Source organism: Hippocampus zosterae, chromosome 16 (assembly GCF_025434085.1).
Source record: "Hippocampus zosterae strain Florida chromosome 16, ASM2543408v3, whole genome shotgun sequence".
NCBI classification, from domain to species: domain Eukaryota; kingdom Metazoa; phylum Chordata; class Actinopteri; order Syngnathiformes; family Syngnathidae; genus Hippocampus; species Hippocampus zosterae.
In genome coordinates, this window is record NC_067466.1 from 18,400,481 (window position 1) to 18,420,774 (window position 20,294).

General features: G+C 48.6%; 1 protein-coding gene across 12 annotated transcripts in view; it reads right to left on the minus strand.

Annotated features, from left to right (window-relative positions):
* rapgef6 (Rap guanine nucleotide exchange factor (GEF) 6) overlaps window positions 1-20,294 on the minus strand; it is a 46,848-nt gene that overhangs the window by 5,885 nt on the left and 20,669 nt on the right. For 4 of the 12 annotated variants that reach the window (XM_052047315.1, XM_052047310.1, XM_052047317.1 and 1 more), the window contains 18 exons: window positions 9,182-9,313; window positions 7,858-8,038; window positions 7,614-7,750; window positions 7,369-7,527; window positions 6,821-6,973; window positions 5,672-5,836; window positions 5,238-5,345; window positions 4,938-5,141; window positions 4,693-4,801; window positions 4,277-4,520; window positions 3,573-3,584; window positions 3,244-3,401; window positions 3,094-3,108; window positions 2,226-2,466; window positions 1,707-2,093; window positions 1,360-1,571; window positions 893-1,016; window positions 171-194 (listed from right to left, as the gene is read on the minus strand). In XM_052047315.1, the coding sequence (XP_051903275.1) occupies window positions 171-194; window positions 893-1,016; window positions 1,360-1,571; window positions 1,707-2,093; window positions 2,226-2,466; window positions 3,094-3,108; window positions 3,244-3,401; window positions 3,573-3,584; window positions 4,277-4,520; window positions 4,693-4,801; window positions 4,938-5,141; window positions 5,238-5,345; window positions 5,672-5,836; window positions 6,821-6,973; window positions 7,369-7,527; window positions 7,614-7,750; window positions 7,858-8,038; window positions 9,182-9,313 (2,765 nt within the window). Of the gene's footprint in view, window positions 1-170; window positions 195-892; window positions 1,017-1,359; window positions 1,572-1,706; window positions 2,094-2,225; window positions 2,467-3,093; window positions 3,109-3,243; window positions 3,402-3,572; window positions 3,585-4,276; window positions 4,521-4,692; window positions 4,802-4,937; window positions 5,142-5,237; window positions 5,346-5,671; window positions 5,837-6,820; window positions 6,974-7,368; window positions 7,528-7,613; window positions 7,751-7,857; window positions 8,039-9,181; window positions 9,314-10,373; window positions 10,534-16,635; window positions 16,914-20,294 lie in introns of those variants that run through there. The other 8 variants (XM_052047319.1, XM_052047318.1, XM_052047320.1 and 5 more) reach the window with 8 other exon arrangements.

Below are 20,294 nucleotides of genomic sequence, written 5' to 3' on the forward strand. Positions count from 1 at the left end.
ATGGATGGCGCAATGGTGATGGATGGACGCTGTCAATGGACCATGTTAATAAATGCACAAGCACAGGCAAACGTACACTCCAGTCAGTTTGTTTGCATGCTTTTTTTTTTTTAAATGAGGGAGATGCTGATGCAACAAAATGGTGCCCGGGGCAGGGGGCAAAAACTTACCCTAAACTCTTCCACCTCTTCTTCCTGCAAGCGAGAGGTGTGGAGATTGAAGGGTGAAGACAAAAGTTTTTTTTTTTTTTTTTTTTTGGCCCAGGAGGGTTTGGTCATGAAATGGAGGTGAAAAAACAAATGCAAATATGTGGTGGAATGTAACCATAGAACAGGAATGGGCAAATTTTTGCGAGAGAGTTATAAAACCAAAATGCTTAACTACTGTAAAATGTGTACCTAAAATATGTCAAATTGTTTATTTTAATAGTAATTATTCCATGAGATAAATGATTTTTTTCTTTTTTAAATGACCCCACCTAAATGCATTTTAATTTACCCGTGACTCGAGCGGGCACTATAGGAAATGAATGGATGGATTTTAATCTACCAAAAACTGGCCAAATGAATGCAACAATTATTATAAGATTCTTGATCATGTCAATAATTTGCCCATACCTGCCAGACTGCATGGACAAAAGTATCGAGACACGTTACGAGGACGCCACAAGTCAAGTAAAGGGGCGAGCCGAGCATCCCCAATACTTTTGTCCACTCGTCCATCCACTCTTGTAGTACACCAAGAGGGTCTGTGGGGGGCAGTGGCGCTCCTCCGCGGCAGACTCGCACATGCCGGGTTCGCGTGACAGGTAGTGGATGAACGCGGGGGAAGATGATCAATACTGAGCGATGCGCCCCGACTCCGACACGACAGAACTGCAAAGATGGCTGACCGTTGTCTAAACATCAGGGCGGGGTCCATGTTGGCCGACGTCATCCGGACCACGTGTCGGATCTCCTTGGCGATCATCCGCAGCTTCTCGAAGTTCACCAGGCCGTCCACCATTGAGTCGTTGCCTGGTGGACACAGAGGTGGGACGTAGAATCGGGATTCGGAAAAAGTAAAATCCTGGATGTTTTTTTTTTTGTGCTTGTTGTTGTCGATTATAACAGTTGATATTACTGTATCATGTTTACCAAGGTGTGCGCAGAGTCATATCGCTCATAAATACAAATTCCGTACAAAGTTCAAGCGAACCAAAGGTGGTTTTGGCTCGACTCAGAGTGACCTGTCATGCGATTAGTGGAGGAAGCCTTTAGCAGAAGTAAAGCTGCTTGAGTGAGCACCAAATGGCGAGGAAGAGGAAGTCCGCCAGCCGCGACACTTCAAGTTACTTCTGGTTTGAGCAAACGAGCGCACCTTCGTGCAGGAACGTGAGGTCCTTCTTGACCACGGGGAAGAGCGGGATGACGGGCGGCTGCATGCTCTGGCCGCTCAGGACGTTGCGGTACTTGGCCATGTTGCGTGACGGGTCAAAGACGTCCTGCAGGTCCCCGAAAAGTTTGTCGTACTTGCTGGGCAGCTTCTCCCACAAGCTGCGCAGGCGAGCCACCGGGGCCAAGTTCAGACCGCTGAACGGGGCACAAATTCTCAATTCAGCGCAGCTTGTTGACAGTGACGGTCTGTCCCGAACACGTTGGGATATCTGCGATACCATTCGGGGGTTGGGAGAAAATCTGACTGAATCCCGTCCCTCCGTTTCCCACCTGATGATGGCGAACATGGAGTTGAAGTTCTTGCACTCTTGGCAGTGCAAGGCAATCTTAACAAAGTGCTTGACGGTCTTCATCCTCTTGAGGGCGTTGGGCTCCTTCAGGAGCTCGGTGGCCACCCAGAAGGTCTCCTGGTTGATGACCTCCTCAAAGCGCTTGAGGTGGCCGCCGCCCGCCGCCGCCGAGTCCAGCTTGAACAGGTCGTCCACGTACTCGGTGGACTCGATGTTCCGGAAGAGCTCAAAGTCGCGCATGGAGAGTTGGGCGGCCACCTCCATGGTGCTGAGCTGCAGCAGCGAGATGTGACTCTCGCGCAGCAGGTCCTGGGCGTCCTCGTCGGAACACAGCGTCTCCGTCTCCATGTTGTTCTTCAGGTAGTACCTGCGCGCGGCGCGCAAACGGGTTATCGAGGATGACGTCGTGCAACAGCGAGCAATCGTCGAGGGGATTTGAACATGTGCAAAGCGATCGATTGAAATCAACTGCAGGGCACACCAAATTCCCAAATCTCACCTGCCGTTCAGCTGAATGCGATCGGCCAGCTTGGAGAGCTGGTCGGGCAGGCGGCGCTGCTTGATGACGCCCTCCGGGCTGACCGACACCTCGCACAGCGAGTAGTTCTCGGCGGCCGGCGTCAGTCCGAACTCGTTGACGGCGTGCGCCACCACATCCTTGGCGGTGGTGTCCTTGCTAATGATGATGTAGCAGCTCTGCTGGTCAGCCTTAAACACACGGATCACCTGGTCCGGGATGTCTGCGGAGGGCGTGGGAGGGGGGCGTTAGAGGACATGTGGTCAACCCGATGTTTTTTTTTTTTTTTTTAATTCAGCTTCCTAAAATTGCTTCACTACACAACATGACGTTTTGTAGGCTTGTTGAGAGCCATTTCTGAAAAAAAGACAAAAGGACATCAGCGTTTTTGGTTTGAAGTAACTATTTCAAGGTCCCCGTTTTCCAGGGGGTCCTAGAAATGAAGTTGTTCTCGAGATTGAGTCCCATTGCAAACCACGTTTCAATCTCTTCGACGAGACAGACAGGATGAACGCTTTTGGTTTTGGAGTACGGCAAACCCTTACACTTGCCATTTTTGAAAATTCAGCTCCTGAAAACAATTTCTCAATGCACAGGAAGTCTGACATTTCACATAAAGCCGCCACCTCAGACTTATTTTGGTCATTAGAAAGACAAACCCTTCTTCTTTTTTTTTTTTTTTTTTTTGGTCCCATCGCTAGAAAATTTGACCCTCACATTCGTACGAGCTCCACAAGGTCATCAGCTTGGACACAAGAACTTAAACAACCTCAAGACAGAAGCGCATGCAGAACACGACCGTTTAGATGCCACGCGTGGACAGAACAAAAGTTCAAGCAGCCGTACTTACAGTACAGTCCCAGCGCTGGACCGGCAAAATGAGAGAAGGATGACAAGGAGAAGAAAACAACGTGAGGGGGGAAGTAGAAAGGGCGCGAAAAGACCACAAAGTGGGAGAAAAACTCAAAGTCTCCTGTCATGTGCGTGGTGGTCCGTTTACCTGCCGGGTTGGAGAAGTCCAGGACGCTGGTGGCGGGCTGCAGGAGGTCCGGGCTGCTTGACGACAGGCTGCCCGGGATGGGCATGATGGCCACGCTGTGCCGACACTGTTTGGTCCCCACGATGCTGTCGTCCTGCGACTGACCCATGCCGCCGTCACTGAGGAGAGACCAACGAGCGTGATGAGCCGAAAGCGGAAAGCATTTTTTTTTTTCATACGCAGAAGATTTCCGTAGTCATGAATGAACACGTTCCATCACATGCAAATGTTGCATTCGAAGACGCCACATATTTGACAAAGTTGCGCGTGCACTGAACAAGACGTCTTACCCAAATAGGCCCCTGAAGCAGAAAAGCAGGGGGGGGGGAAAGAAACAAATTTTTAAATGAAACTGAAATTGAACAGAAAAGAGAGGAGAGCAGCACCGCTAAATTCAGGGTGGAAAGCACAGCAAGAGTGACAATGAGTGCGAGTGTGTGTGTGTGTGTGTGTGTGTGCGCGCATAGCGTGCTTGCGGAAAGTACACACGTGCACCGCGAGGACTCGCAAATGCTAAAAAGTGAGGTTCCTCCTCCACACACAAAGTTTATTGAGGAAGTGTGACTCTCACGACGACTGTTTGACCTCATCCGAGTTAGAAAAGCCACGCTGAGTCAGCACATTACGGGAGGAATATTGATGAACGCTTTTTTTATTTAAATTTAAAGCGGACATACGATTGCACGTGCCTGCCAATCCAACAAGTGTGCAATCAAGTACTCAAGTCAATATTTTGTTCTCTGCCCATTTCTGAAAATGCACCTGCAAGTAATCACTCAGTGAGAAAGTGTAATTAGGCACGTCAGTGATGAAGTGCTGCCTACACAAGCGAAAATAAAATCCAGGCATTTGCGGTCTTGATTTGTGATGGGTTTTTTTGTTGGTTTTTTTTTTTCAACCTGCGTGTGTACGATGAGGCCAATGCGCTCGCCGTTGCTGTTAAATGGAACCTCTTTTCTCATTAGCAGCCACACATTAGCCTGCCGCGTCCTACCTGAAGGGCTTGGGGGGCAGGATGCTGAAGCGCGTCTTCTCCAGCATCTTGCGGATCTTGTTGCGGCCGCCGGACACCGTGTTGGCCTTCATCTTGCGCGTGGCTTTGTGGTCGCTGGCGAACTCCATGTCGCCGGGCAGGTCCGGGATTGAAAAGCGATTGCCCTTTTTCTCCTGGATCTTGGGCAGGTGCGGCCCACCGTTCTTCTTCTCGTGCGTGATCCGGCTCAGCAGCTCTTTAAAGACTGTGACGGCATTCGATAGACGGCATCATGTTAATTCACACACAAAAAAACAACCAAAGGAGAGCTACGGTCCCTCATGGAACTTTCAGACATTTATCGCACGAGTGAATGAAACTTAAGTCAAAGTTACGAGACGGCTTTTGTGCATTGACGTCGGGGTCGGTTCGCCCACCGAATATGTTGGTCTTGACCGTGAGGGACAAATGCGTGTTGTTCCTCAAGATGTCCACGGCCTTGGAGAAAGAGATGTTCTCAAAGTTCTGCCCGTTGATCTCCGTGATCTGAAATGCACAAAGGCACATTTTTAGCGAACCGCGCAAAAAGAAAAAAAAAGACGACATTCCGGGACATAAAAACGGCAGCAGCGCAATGCGGGGCCGTTTTTTTGGACTGCTTTCGTCCCCAAACACATCTCACCTGGTCCCCGCGTTTGAGTCCCGCCTCGGCCGCCTTGCTGCCGTCCTCCACCGACTCGACGAAGATGCCGAAGCCGCGCTCGCTGCCGCCCAGCACGCTGAAGTAGAGCGGCGATTCGCGCGAGGCCTTTTGCAGCGTGATCTGCCGCCACTTGGCCTTGGCGGCGCAGGCGATGTTGAGGAGCCGCAGGTGGCCTTTCATTTTCTGTCAGTAAAAAAAAAAAATGATCATAATAAATGCCGATTTTTAAGACTTGTGCAAAGGTTTCAAGAGGACGCGGGGCGAGAGGCGTGGTCTTACCGCGGCCTCCAGCAGCTTCTCAAAGTCTTCCAGGAAGCGCGTCATGGCCGTGTTGCCCTCAAAGTCGTTGAAGTGGTTGTTGACCCACAGCAGCACGATACGCGTCACCTGGGTCCATCAATGACAAAGTGAAAAAGGATTTTTTTATTTTTTTTTTTAATGTATTAAAAAGGAGATGCTTCAATATGACAATTATTTGACAACCGTCACTTTTTTGAATTTTCCCCACATTGATTCAAAAATGCCATAAGATGTATTTTTCTTCCATAGGCTGATACACAAAATGCCCTGCAGTGAAAAAGTGAAAAGGCATTTTTAGATTTTTTTTTTTTTTTTTTTTGCAAAGGTCAATGACTTGCTCTTCTCCGCGAGTCATATTACTGCATATCAATATGTCGTCAAGTATTGCTTCAAGGCCGTAAACACATACTGACCGTGTCTCTGAGCGTGTCCATCTGGAACCAGTCCAGCAGCTTCTTGCCCACCTCCAGGGGGCTGGACACGAAGGTGCGGTAAGTGAGCAGGAAGTCCTCGATGTAGGTGGGGTCCACCACTGAGGGCTCCTCCACCAGGTGCATGATCAGGCGCTCGGGGGTCCCCTGGGGGGGGGGGGGCAGAGAGCAGAGTGGCCGAGAAACACGCGGCAACATGTCAACATGAATCATAAAAACGATAAAGGCGTCAACTTTTTTTTTTCTTGAGTTGGGCGCAACGTCCTCTCTAAAAGATTTGGATAGATGACGGCTTGGTGAACATCTTTTGAGTCAAATTATTGATTGTAAAAAAAATAATTTTTTCATTCATAAAACGAGTGTAGCCTCTGAAACGGGGGGAAAAAAAAATCTTATCCGACTAAAATGTTGTGGAAGGAAACGATTCTTTTTTGACAAGGAAGCGAAAGTAGCACATCCTCCCTTCTCTTCGTCTGACACAAAAAGAACAAAAAGGAAGAGCGAAAAAAACAAACGAATCCAAAACACCCGCCAATCGACTGGCCTTACACTGGATGTGTTTTGGGGTCGTTAGGGCCCATTGCTCGATCAATACCCGACTCCCTCTGGAGAGTCTGAGAAAAAAAAAAAATACAGAAAAAGATCAAAAGGGGCCTTGGCGGAGTGCTAAACGCTTCCTCTAAATTAGCAAGAAAGAGCGCTGAGCTGGCACATTGATGTTTCAGCAAGCAGCCGCCGTTCGATCGGCGATAGGCTGAGAAACACTAATTAGCCGCTTCGGGCTAGCAGCCTTGCACTCTTCTGGTGTCACGGTCCAAGGCTGCGAACTTCAAACGCAGGTGGCAGCTTTGACACATTCTCATTTAGTGAAAATGCGGCGGAACAATCGGCGATAACTTGCCCGAGTTGGGGGGTCCTTTGATCTTCGCTAAGAAGCGCAAGATAGCCCCTCAGAAATCATTAGCACGTTAGCTTGAGGACCGAGCAGTGATCCCAAACCGTTTAAAGGCAATCACTGTCGGATTTCATTCAGAGCTATTCCGGTTCGAGCTCAAATAAGACACAAAAACAAAGTAAAACTTTTATATACGGTATATATATACTGTACATTTTTTTTTTTTTTTTTTTTACCTTGATGACAATGTGTCCCTTGCGGGTGCCGCTTCGGTCCAGCTCTCGGTGCTCCTTCACCATGACGATCTCGCCCTCCTCCTCCACCTTGTGCGTGTTCTTCTCCACGTGGTTGAGGATGCGCCAGTAGTCCTCCTGGGCGATGCAGACCAACTGCGGGCGGGAACACGGGCGGGTGAACCGGCGGCGTGGACCAAACGTGTCGCGCAAAGCGAGTCCCGCATAGCGACCCGTGCGGCATGGGCGCAAAACCAGGCGGACCGCTTTCTGGTTCACGAAAAAAAAAAAAAAAAAAAAACAGCTTCCTATTTCTGCTAAAAGCAACCTCGCCGACTTCCTCAAGGTCTGACGACAGGAAGTGATGCGCGCGGCAGAAAGTGGGCGTCCAGTGGGTCGAGTTATGCTTTCTTTTCAGAATTTAAAAGCACATTTAGCTTTAGCTAGGCAAGCGTTAAAAAAAAAAAAAAAAAAAGCTTAGCTTGGCGATGCTGCGTCAAATGGCATTTGGGGTTGGGGGGGGGGGACTACAAATTGACATTCAGTCTTACCTGGCAGTCGTCCCCTTTGGTGCGCACCTCCCCGTTCATGTACTGCTTTTCCAGCGAGGCCGAGATACCGAAGCTGTTGCCCATGCACAACATCTCCGCCCTGCCCTCGGGGCGGCCGATCTCCACCGCCCCGTTCAGGATGACGTACCACAGATCCAGCTTCAAGGCGGAGGGGAGACGCGGATGACATCACCGTCCGCGTAACGGCGGCCAGCCGCCATTTCGGTTTCGATTGCGGTTCTGACCTCCTGCTTGTCATGCAGAATGACGGTGCCCGCCTGCTCCACCACCTCGAACACCATCACGCTGCACAGCTCCCGACGCACCGACATGGTCATGTTGGCGAAGGCTGGCAGCTGGTGCATAAACTCCAGCAATTGCTCTGGGCGGACAGACGCCAAACGTGAAATATGTAAATGCGCTCCATTCAAGTTGCATTAAATACGATTGTTTTGAGATGACATCATTTTGTCGGTCGCGTTGACTGACCGATGTCGTCGTCGTTGCGGTCGGCCGGGTCTTTTTCCAGACACTCGCGCACAAGATCTCGGCCCAGCAGCGCATCCGAGGCTCTCTCCAGATCCTCATCCTCCTCTTCCTCCTCCTCGCTGTCCACGGGAGCCTCGGGTAGGCCGGACAGGTCCACGTCACCCAGTTCGCTCTCTGTGGCCTGGGGGAGGACGATTTCCAGACCAAAAGCTTGTGAATGAATAAACGCTCCTTGTACTTTTTCTGGTGTTTTTTTTTTTTTTCCAAATGGGATTGAATTCTGCCTAGCGACAAGCGACCAGAAGTACTTCACACCCGCTTCTTTGGGAAAGCGACTTAGCGGATGGCGTTGTGGAGAGGGGGGAAAAAAAGTTTGCTTCTGCTCTTTCTGCCGCCTCTCCTTGTCCATTTTCTGCGTCGTTAACGTTAGCAAACAAAAAGGCAAACACACGGCTTTGAAAACCTCCCTGGTGGAGGTAATAACCACTATTAGGAGGCCATTAACACCGCTTACGTCCCTCGGCGGGGCTTGCGCATTGATTGCGGCATCTCATTAGCTCGAAGGTTTTCGGCAAGGTAAAATGCCACGGAGATTAAAAATATCTATGGGATTAAATTTGGGGAATAAAGGTATCCTGACGGGATTTGAATGATTCAAGACGCGTTTTGTTTTTTCCGTCTTATTGATTTGGATTAACCGTGACAATGACAACGCTCGGGAGAAGCTGGAGAACACTCCGCGGAGAGGCGTGGACTCGCTTTGGAGAAGGTCAGGGCTATTTCCTGCGTCAGACCTTTGAGCCACCACAGGAAGTAGCCTGTGACGAGCCAATAATTAGCCTGATGAGGGAGGATTACACGGGCGAGGGGAGGTAAGCGGCGCCCACGCTCGATCGATAAAAATAATTCAATATGATGGCGCGTTAAGAGTTGCACGGCGCGATAAATATGATGCATTGCACATTCCGTTTGGAGAGAAGATTCCGTATGATGTACTTGCACATTCGCGTGGCATGGAAGACAAAATATGGTCTAAATATGAGAGACTACAGTTGCATACAGCGCATTAAATATGATGTGTGCCACGTCTCAGTCATATGGAAGTGTAAAGATGTAAATGTGGTATGCCAGACTTGTACGGAACATTAAATATGTGATAGGGTGTCTTTATATGAACTCATTCACTCCCAATGACGTTTTTAAACGTCTTTTCAGGCTTGGTCTGGAATTGGCTGGTACTTGAATGAGTTAAAAGCGAGGCAGACGGCAGACAAATCAATCTGCTAAGTTTCCATTCATCTCGCGCCGCCGGACTTATCCCCACCTGGTAGATGTCCGACAGGCTGCTGCTGCCCGAATCGCTGGCGATGCTGCAGCCCGACTGGCTGGCGGGCACGTGCATCACCTGCTGGTGGGCGTGGTCAGTCAAGTGCATCTTATTGAGGTCGGCAGGAAGCTGCGCACAGACACACAGGAAGGAAAGGAAGCAGGCGGTGTGAGATGATCATCAAGTGTTGCAAGTTATGGTTTTTGGTTTTTTTTTTTTTTTTAATGCACCATAAAAATAAGACACAAGCCAAATTCAGAAGAGAGTGCAGTGCGCGCACTTTATGGAGCAGCGAGATCACACGTTTGGCTGTCAACAACGAGGGCGCGTACGCCGCAGTCTGCTCTGTGCAATCTCTCCTTTGCAGCGGTAGTTTCTGCACTGACTCGGTACACCGAGAGCTTTTCCCAATGTGGGTGTTTGCCTCGCGCCGTGAGAAATGAGGCGGTCAAAATGTTACAAAGACTTACTCGTCCTCCACATTCATACATAGCAACTGCTGCCCCCTAAAGGGTGAGCAAAAAAATGGATACACACACACACAAGAGCGGAATTCGGCATGCAATTAAAATTTTTTTGTAATTTATCCCTTCTTTTTTTAAAAAAATATATCACTATGATTTGTTAGCTAAAATGCATTTATATATTTTTCTTGTTCATCCAATTACATAATTCTGCACTCGTATTGTTTATTTTAAAAAAAGAGTCATTGTTTCATGAATAGCTATTGAATGAGAAACAATACAATATAGAAAATGAATTATTTTATTGAAATAATTTTAAATAAAATGATGAGCTATAACAAAAAAAAAAAAATGTAAGTACCCGTGATTGTTGATTTCAATAGAAATCACACGCACATTCATTGCAATGACATCAATTCCAAACAACGCAATGTAAAAAAAAAATTAAAAAAATGTGACGGCATTATTTGTCCCCGACGTGCAAAATGCAACGACATTTATAAAAGAAACAATCTTACAAAGAATGCAAATTCAGAACAATAAACACAGATGCCTATTTTCTTGCTCAATTGAAATTGATTTGACATTTACCTTCCACCCTCATCTCCAAAACGACCAAGCCCATCTGTCCGCTTTCGAGACCAACTAAGCGCAAAAAAAAAAAAAAAAAAAAACGCGCGCCGGGCCTCGTTGTCGTGAATCCACACCCTTAACTGACGTCTTACCAATTTGGATCGCGGCAGCGCCAAGGTGAGCGAGGCCGTCCTCCGGCGACACCGCGGCAACCCGCACCAAGCGTCCTCCATCCACACGCCGCCCAAACGCCCGCGACATCCAACAACAAGCCGAGATGGAACAGGGTGGGGGAAAGCACGGTGCCACCATGAAATATTCACCACTTGATGCCCCCCCCCCCCCCCGCTTCAACACACACACACACCCTTCCTTCAGAACACCCCTCCAACTGTTATGCTTGACCCCTGACCTCACATGCGGGGATTAAGTGCACCATTTAATTGTACCTTTGGCAGAGGCAAAAAAATGAAACACACAATCATGGTTTACATTCGGGATGTTTTTGAAAATGGAAGCGCGCCCCGCGGGTGCCCTTCCGACTCTATTTCGCAGCCCTTACTTAATCCCCGCGCACATGGGCGCACTTTCTTTCTCCCCTGGGGGAAAGTTGGCAGGTGGCTGTGTGGGGGCGGTGGTCTCCATATTCTCCTCATGCATTAAGGATGAGAGTCGGTAGATACGGGCGCGCTGACAAGAGAGTCCGCTCGCCGGCTGGCCGCCTGCCGTGACCGCGCTTGGCCCATAGGGGTCAGCGAAGAGCCAACCAACATCCTTTCACAAAATGAATGGACTCGTGCCGCCGGGGCGTGTTCTGCAAACACTCAAATCCAACGTCAGACTTGAATCAAAACAGTGTCGACTTGACGAGTCCTGCCGCATTTCCCGTCGCCGCAATGCTTCGTGGCCTCGTCTGTCTACGCCGGTCAGTCGTTTGACGTCTTGGGCAGTTTGCCGTCAGACAGTCTTTCCTCCTCTTGCCGACTTTTTCACACGCACCCCTCCCCCAGCCCCTGAAAACCTGAATTATGGATGAAGTCTGCCGCCGCCAACGTGTAACTTTGCATCGGCGGGGGGAGCCTCCGCGCGCCGCCAAAACATAAGACGGCAAACGGCGTCCGAGCACCCGTGTCCGAGGCTTGACGGGCGGGGAATTTTTTTATGGCACGAATGAATCCGCAGAAGAGAGAGTGGATTGATGCGCAGCTGTAAGAAATGAAGATTTAAAAAAAAAAAAACATAACAAGGATTCCAATTTGTGACCGCGGTGGCCGAACTTCCTCGTCTATCTCTCGTGCGCGAACGAGCAAAGTCATTTTTTAGCAATACGCGAATCTAATGTATCTTGGCAAGCAACCAAAGACGATATTAAAAAACGTACGAACAAGCAACCCCCCCCCCCCCCCCCGTCCGTTTTTCGACTTTCATGCTTTATTGTCCAGTCGTCGAACCTTACTGGCAGGCTCGGCGCGTCTGAGCAATGGGACCAAATCTGAAGTTTATTTTTGAAGGAGCCCCCCCGCAAATGAACAAAACCATCCAGAAACGGTCGCTTGGACTTACTGTGCCTCTCCATTCCTCAACCGCTCAATTTATTTCAGTCGCACGGGCTTAGAAATATGTTGAAACAAACGCAACCAACGGCGAGATTTAAAGCCGGGCGCCACCCGGGCAAAAGTTATTCCAGTTTCATGTTTTATTGCCAGTCGTCTAAACTTTGCCGACACACTCCGTGGACAAGCCGCAAAAGGAAACGGAAACATTTCCCGCAGTTTGGCCGCTCAATTTGTCTAGCATGGTTTCAATTTGATTGCGTTGTGATAAACGGCCGGAGGATGGAAATTCAGACTTCCCTCGTTTTTTTTTTTTCGGGCATGTCTCAAGACATTTTTGTGGTCCTGCTCATGATAGACATGTCTACCAAATTTCATGCTGCTATGTAAAACCCGGAATTCCTCATCCCCCCCCCCCTAAAATTTGCTGCGCAACAATCGCAAAAGTGGCGGCATGATGAATGGGATTCGGGGGGGGGGGGGGGGGGTTGAATTCATCAGAAGAATGTTGCAGGTTTTAACGGTTTATCCTGAACTGGATCAGGTACTGCAAACGGGCCGGTAAACCCCGCCCCCCCATCCCCCCGGCGGGGCCGTGGCTCGCCTTCAAAATAAACGCCCCCACAGTCACTTTCAGTTGGCGGGGATTTGCCAAATTACTCTGTTTGGCCCCCTGAGAAAGGTGCGGCAGCCCCGCTACGTAACATTCTGAACAGATGCTTCCTGCTCCACGCAGAGAGGCTGGCATCGATACCGCAAAGAGTCCAGGGGCTGTTTGAGGGGCTGTTTTTTGTTCAAAATGTTCCCCAAAAAAGCCCAGTCCGGGCAGACAATAAATCACCGATGTGGCTTGGCAGAACAGGAAATTAACTTTTGTGTAGGGAGTCACGTTGGCAGTTTTCACACGTTTCTCGGCCGCGCAGAGGCGAGTCAAACTAACGAGCCGATAAGATTTTGTTGTTCTTGGGCTGCCGTTGATGTGAATCTTGAGGGTTCTAGTCGAACCTACGTTGAGGAATTCATGGATTCGCAAAAATGTCCTGTGACCTTTGTCTTCTGGTGCCAGGTTCAAGGTCACTTGGCCAAGCCTAAATTTCGCCTCCAAAGTCAAGAGGACAAATAATGATTCAAGTGGAACGGCAAGTTCTCGCCGAGCCTAGACTGACTCATGAATTGAATCGTCTTTGTCCCCAAATGGGTTCAAAGTCACTCGGACGGGCCCAAGTTTTGTGCGGCGTCCTCATAAGGAGGACAAATTAACGCTTTCGGGGACAGCAGATACTACACTGAACAGCTTATCATGTCATCAGATTACAGGGCGCGTGAAAGATTTAGGACGACCAGAAGTTTCTAATCCCACCGAGAATGATCCATACATTGACGAAGAGGCGTCTCCTTCGACCGTTGACAAGGTACACTGGCGACTTCAAGGTACAGCTACGGCTTCTAGTCCAATCCAGATTGATCGATGCATTGATTTAGAGATGTGTCCCGAAATACCTTTGTCACGCCACCAGTGCATCGTGTATTAATAAGTCGTGCGGTGGGGGGGTGGGGGCGGGGGCTTCTAGTTCACCCTCAGATGAATCCATCCAAATATAATGGAGATGTCCCATCTCGTATTCATTAAGAGCCCCGCAAACAATCCGCTAAAGACTCTGTGGATGAGCAGGCAGCAGCGTTGAATCAATAACAAGGAGATAAAAGGACTACGTGAAATGGAAGGGGGCGGGGGGCGGGGGCGGCGGTGGTGGGTGTGTCTTCATCAAGTGTCAAGGTCAGAGTGGGGACCGTTTTGAGTGGGTTAAGGTCATGTCATGGGGAGGGAGGGGCGTGATTTGTGAGCACAAGTGCGGGAAGTCTAAGCGTATTGTTAATATCGTGTTGATTTTTACAGAGTCCGACGGATGTCTTTTTTTGTTTTGTTTCAATGGCGATTTGTTTGTTTCAGTATAAAAAAGAAGAAATAAAACCCACACTTTACAGCTTTACGGTCGTAATTGATGAGTGGTAGTCGGCGATCCAGAGACTGCCTGGGTGTAAGGTGACCCGTATCGATCGTCTTTGCCACAACTTCCTGTGCATTTGAGCTTCCAGACAACGTCCCCGCGGCAGCTCCGATAAGCTCTCACTCGTCCCCTCACATGGGGCAGGGTATGAGGAGGCGGTGGCGAGGGGGCATGCCTCTCGTGGGGGTCTTATCTGACTCCCACCCCCACCCTCCTCAAGCTTATATTTCATGGCTCAAAGGCCACATTAGCTGGCGTCACGTCAGTCTATCAATCAAGATGTCAACCGGCCCGAGGCCGACTCGAGGCCATGACATCATCTGGTAAATATCGCCGTCTTGTGGCACACCGCCGCCCCCCTAAAAAATAAATATGGCGGAATTTTCAGTCCGCTCTGTTGATGATGCACAAGAGTGCTTGGGCTCACATGGGCTCACAAAACAAACACCCCCCGCACCCCCCAGCAACACATGTATGAACCGGCCCATATGGCTTTTTTGTTTGTTTGTTTTTTTAACAAGATCAGTACGGTTCTATTTCTTCCCAGAGGAATTTAGTCCACACCAAACATGGTCAGAAATTTCTTTGCGGGTGGGAGCACAGTCTTGCTGGAATAGCAAATGACTTCCCCGAAAGACAAAATGTCAAAAATATCTTGCAAAGATGATGAATGATTATTGAGGGGTAAAACTTTGGGTTCAAGAGTGATCCCCCAATTAGCCCGTCGGCCTATTTGGATACTGCAGTCACTATGCCCGCGCGGCAGTCCGTCCATCACGCCGACGCGCCCGCCCTGGCACCGAATCCATCAAGCTGTCTATTCATTCATTCATTCATCCATCTTCCGAACCGCTTGATCCTCACTAGGGTCGCGGGGGGTGCTGGAGCCCATCCCAGCTGTCTCCGGGCAGTAGGCGGGGGACACCCTGAATTGGTTGCCAACCAATCGCAGGGCACACAGAAACGAACAACCATTCGCACTCACACTCACACCTAGGGACAATTTGGAGTGTTCAATCAGCCTGCCATGCATAATTTTGGAATGTGGGAGGAAACCGGAGCACCCGGAGAAAACCCACGCAGGCCCGGGGAGAACATGCAAACTCCACACAGGGAGGCCGGAGCTGGAATCGAACCCGGTACCTCTGCACTGTGAAGCCGAGATGCTAACCACTGGACTACCGGGCCGCCCAAGCTGTCTATGTTCTGGCTAATTAGCGGCCGACGAAGCCCCTTTGTTACAACACTCATCAAACGCCGCTTCTTGAACGGTAGCCTCCGAACTAGTTTACTTCAGCGGCAGGAAATGTGATACACGTCTTTCAACTTAGTGACTCCAGATTTTGTCCCAGTTGCAATTTTAACCTACTTAATTGCTTGGAGGCGGAGCATGCAAACACAGCCTGATGATTGGCCATAAAACAAATCAAGCACGAATGTGGATTCAAATTGGGGTCAGGTTCCAAAGGATTCCGAAACCTGACCCCAACCTGAAGTGGAGTGCATCTGCACTTGTTATGTGGGCAAGACAACTGTGTGAGAGGAAATTAGTTTCAAAATGACTGGCAGAGCCTTCAAGTTGTGAAAATCAAATGTCTCCAGTGGTTAGCTGAGCTGCAATCAATCGTGGAGTTGAGTTCCATGTTGTATGGTTGAGCATCCAAATTGTTTTTAAGGAATGGCTTAGACCAGGGGTGTCCAAACTTTTTGCCAAGGGGGCCAGATTTTATGTGGTAAAATGTCGGGGGGCCGACCTTGGCTGACATTCTTTACATTGAACAACAATATTGTTCGTCAAATTTTAGGAAGCCAGTCTGTTTCACATTTCCATTTTTATTTTAAAAATAAATGAACAAGCAATACACATATCCACAACTGCAAGGATCATTTGAAATGTGACATATCAGTCAATATAAACATGGAGTGATGTCTTGTTAACTCGTGAGTGATGCCCTCTAGTGTCTAAATGCTATTACTCATTTAGTGAATGCTATTACTCATTTAGCCACTAGAGGGAAGCAGTACTCTATGAAACATCACTCACCAGTCTACGAGACCTCAGTCAATGCAACACGTGTTCCATTGCGCCCAACCTGCGGGCCAGACGGCACTGATTTTATGACGGGGGCCGAGGGCCGGATGAAATTCGACCGCGGGCTGCATTTGGCCCGCGGGCCGGACTTTGGACATGCCTGGCTTAGACTCTTTTTGGAGGTCATGGCTAGTAAATAAAATGTAGCTCAAGGAATCTGGTTGAATTTTCCAAATATTCCAGTACTGTAGATTCCCTTGGAAATGGGCAAACTGACCCGAAAATGACTGCTTCAAATCAAAATGGCAGACTCGGTGTGTCTTTTTTTTTTTTTTTTTAATTCTTTTGACTTTTAATGTGGGTAAACCGATGACAGATATACCAACCAAATTTCATGTTGCATTCAAAAATATATACATATATATTTTAGGGGGTGTTGTTCTTTCCACAAGGGAACTGAAGTGACTAAAAAGTCTGGAAAATCCGGAATATTCTATTGAAGGATGGTAGAGAAGGGATCAAGAAAATCCGGCAGAAATTGTAACCGTCTATCGGTGCCACAAGATGGCGACAAAGCACTACTTTTGTCTAAATGAAACTCCTCAACTCACCATGTCATTTTTTTTAAACTTCTTTGGCCATGAGTACAAAAAGCGCAAATGACAGATTTAAAAAAAAAAAAAAACAATCAAAGATTACGTGAATTTCCAAAAGTAGAATTGCAAACGTGCGAGCGTTCAGTGTTTCAATGACCCACGAAAAGGGAAGCCAAACACACACGCGTATTCACACAGTCAATGGGCATTACGACATGGCTTACTTTGGAGGACCACGGCTGCAAGCAGTTGGCATAGCAACGGACCAGGAAAGCCATCTCGCCGACCGATGGGAGGAGGAGGAGGGAAGTTCCCTCTCGTTCTTCCAAAGATGGTGAATTTTTTTTTTTTTTAAAGCACCGGATGAGATTGTAACTCCACAGAAATCCTTTTTGCAATTTTCCTTGCGCTCGAGTCACTTGGCTCGGATTGCCCCTTCCGCACCGTCACACTGGCGCCGTAACTCCGTAAGCCTGCCGGCATGTCTCCATGGCCGGCTGCCGATCCCTCCCCAGATTCCTCCCTGCAACGTTGGGCTACGCCACGTCCACGGCTACTTCCATACTGGCATTCCTACGCTTTTTTTTGGGGGGGGGGGGTGTGGGGGGAAGCTTTGATACGCACGCCGAGCCGGGCTAGGATGCTGTGCTGCCGTGTGCCGGGATCGCTAATGAGCTAGCGGTAGAGGGAGGGAGGAGAGGGAATCCAGCTGAAAAAGAATGACATCACCTGTATAGCAAGCGAGCGAGCAAGGGAAGGAGAGAGAGAGAGAGAGAGAGAGAAAAAGAGAAAGGGAGAGGGGGGCGCATGGGGGATGCATTAGATGTATTGGCTGGCCAGGAAAAGGGAGCATCTTTATTGATCAGGAACATAAAGCTATTGAGTCTATTGAGGCATACCCCCCTCGTGCACCCACCGCCACCAAAAAGCCACTCCCCTTTTATGCATAAATTACAAAAAAAGGGGGAAAAAAAGAGGGGGCGGTTCTCCCACCCGCCAACAGCTCCCTTTTCCTGCCTTTTTGCTTGGACAGATGCTGGCACAAAAACAGGAGGGGGCTAGGGGGGTGAAATTGGGCTTCCCCCCCTTTCCTCCTCATACTGTATAAATCAATGAATGACCCTTTTGGCAAAACCTGGTCTTGTTTTAAGGATTAGCGTTCGTTCAGACATTTTGCAGCTAACGTTAGCCCAGCCTAGGCTTTCTTGGAAGAAATGCGCCCAGTCGCAGAGTACAGTGATGACAACTTTTGTGTTCAGATTGTTTTTAGCATTAGCATTGGTGCAGTGAGAGCCATCAGCTAACGTTAGCATTCATATGCGAGCGAGGCCAGTTTATGAGAAGACGTGCTCGGTCACGCACGCACTGAAGGGATGCATGTGGCGCTGTGATTGGACTGATTTCTTTTAGCATGAGCACTATTTCAGGTGTTAGCTTCAAAAGTTCTGATACAGGCGAGGTGTTAGTTCGTCATGTTATTGTAGGATTAGCAAATGATATTTTTCTCATTCACTCTTTTGCAGATGCAAAAAAATATATATATCTGGAATATTGTGCAAGGATACCATGGGACACTCCTCGTTTTTTTTTTTATCCAGCATCCATGCATCTCAATTCGTACTCCCTCCGCCCCTCACCAGTGCCAGGGTATGACATCATCTTTTTAGCGGGCAGCCAATGGGAAGGGAGCACATGGAGGCCTGCCTTCGGAGGAGCCAGTGTACACAAGAGAGGCCGAGCAGAGGAGGGATGGAAATAGATGAAGGGGAAAAAAAGATGAATCGAGACACACACAGTGGGGGGGGGTGGAGGGGGGGAGTTTAAAAAATAGATCACACTTAAAAAAAAAAAGACAAAAGGAAGGGGAGAGGAGGACTTATTAATCAAACGTGCCACTCCAAAAAAAAGCAAACATTTACATTAGCTAATCGGATTATAACGCACTGACTGGATTAGCTCATGGAAGCGAGGGGCTGTACTGCCTTCACCAATGAGCGCCATCAAAATTAACAGCCATCTTGTTTGCACGTGGCGGGCCGACCCGTGAGAGTTGCAGAAGGCTGCGAATTAAGAATTTCGAGAAGGTGACGAGAAATGCGCCAGATCTCGACTCACAACTACGGAAAGAGCGAGTGCTGCAAAGGAGCCTCACAGTCATGCGATGTGGAGCGAGCTGACTGCTTTTAATTAGCTAGACGGGACTGATTAACGCGCACGGACACGCATGCGCACGCAGACACATACACATGCACTCAGTGTGGCTAAGAGCATGTGAGGAGTTTCTGCCATTTTCAGGTTCCCGTCATAAAGTACCACAATTTTTAATTCCATTCCTGTTAAATACATCTTTCTACGCCATTTTTTTGTTTTTGTTGTTGTTTTTGGTCAAACACTTGCTACATGCACGCGCAGAGTTCCAGGAAGTGTTTCCTGTGCGACGCGCATCCGGTTTGCGTGGTGCAGTCGGCGCCCTCAAAACATTGTCGCCTTTTCTTCCTCTGTCCTATTTTTGTGTTCGTGGCACCAAATACTTGAGGTGCGCTTTCACAAGAGCCGCCTGGTTTGGGACATCATCTGACAGTGCAACGGTGTGCGACTTTGTCAATACGACATGTGTGACCACTGTTGCAGAAAAAAAAAAAACAATCAATCAATAAATAGACTATTGGCTGTTTTTGTGCTCGGGCCAACGTTATATAACAGTTTTGTTGCTATTTGGTGGCCTCGTGGTGCCAGAGGAATACGTTGGAGTGAGTTGAGGAGTTTCATTTAGAAATAAGGAGTGCTGAAACCAACCGGAAAAAAAAAACGTATTTTGTGATGAGTCTAATCTTCCATTTGGAAGCCATCGGATACAATATTCTGTGAGCCAATAGGAATACATTTTTATTTATAAGCGCTTTGACAATGCTCTCAATTGGCTGGCACTTCTTTAAAAAAAAAAAAAAAAAAAAAGACATGCACTGAAAGAGTTAAGTGTGACAGAAGCGTCAATCATAGCCGTGACGTGACGCAGCACGGGGGAATTTTTGGCCTTCAAACCGAAACTGTACTGATTTGAGAGCAATAAGTCATATATTTTCCCCTAAAATGGCAATCGAGGGGATCTTGTGAAAGCATTTGTTGCATCACGGGGAAAAAAAAAAAAAAAAGCACGTAAACACGCCATCGGATGTTGCACGTTTGTAGCGTGTGTGGCGCAGGGCAGGAATTCCTGCCATTTAAAGCGGGGCCCTTCCCTTCCTGTCGCCCCGCGACAAAAAACAAGACAAAAATGTATCCCGGGCTCACAATCGCCATAAACCAGGTGGAGGTCCTTTTAAACTGCAAGATGGAGGATTAGCCACTGGAGGGAGGAAGAAGGAGGAGGAGGAGGAGGAGGCTGGAGGGAAGATAGAGAGCGAGTTCACCGAGGTTGTCATCTCGGTGCTGCTGATGTCATCCCTAAAGTTAGCACAGCAAACCTGGACTGTACAGGCAGCAATGCGACGCCTGCACGCCTCATGCCACCCAAGTGCTTGGAGGAACGTCAGAGCAAAGGATGCTCTTCCCGCTTCCGCTATTCAGTCAGATAGTCAAAAACAAATCGATTTTGTGGCAAAAACAAGTCTGGAATTCGGCCCAGGGAAGAGCCACCTCCGGACCAGGGTCGCGCTTCGCACGTACCCCAAACCTAACTCAAACCCCATCGAGATCTTTCGTCCTTCCCGCTATACAATCACCTTCGAGTGCTCAACCGGATCTAGAGGCGAGTCAATCAATCTCGTCCCTTTTCAATCTCAGTCACCTTGGGACGCTCACATTTCACTTTTTTTTTTAAATCCTCAATCATATATCTTAATTCTCTAAGCCTCAGTCCTCCCCCCCCCCCCCCCCCCATCAT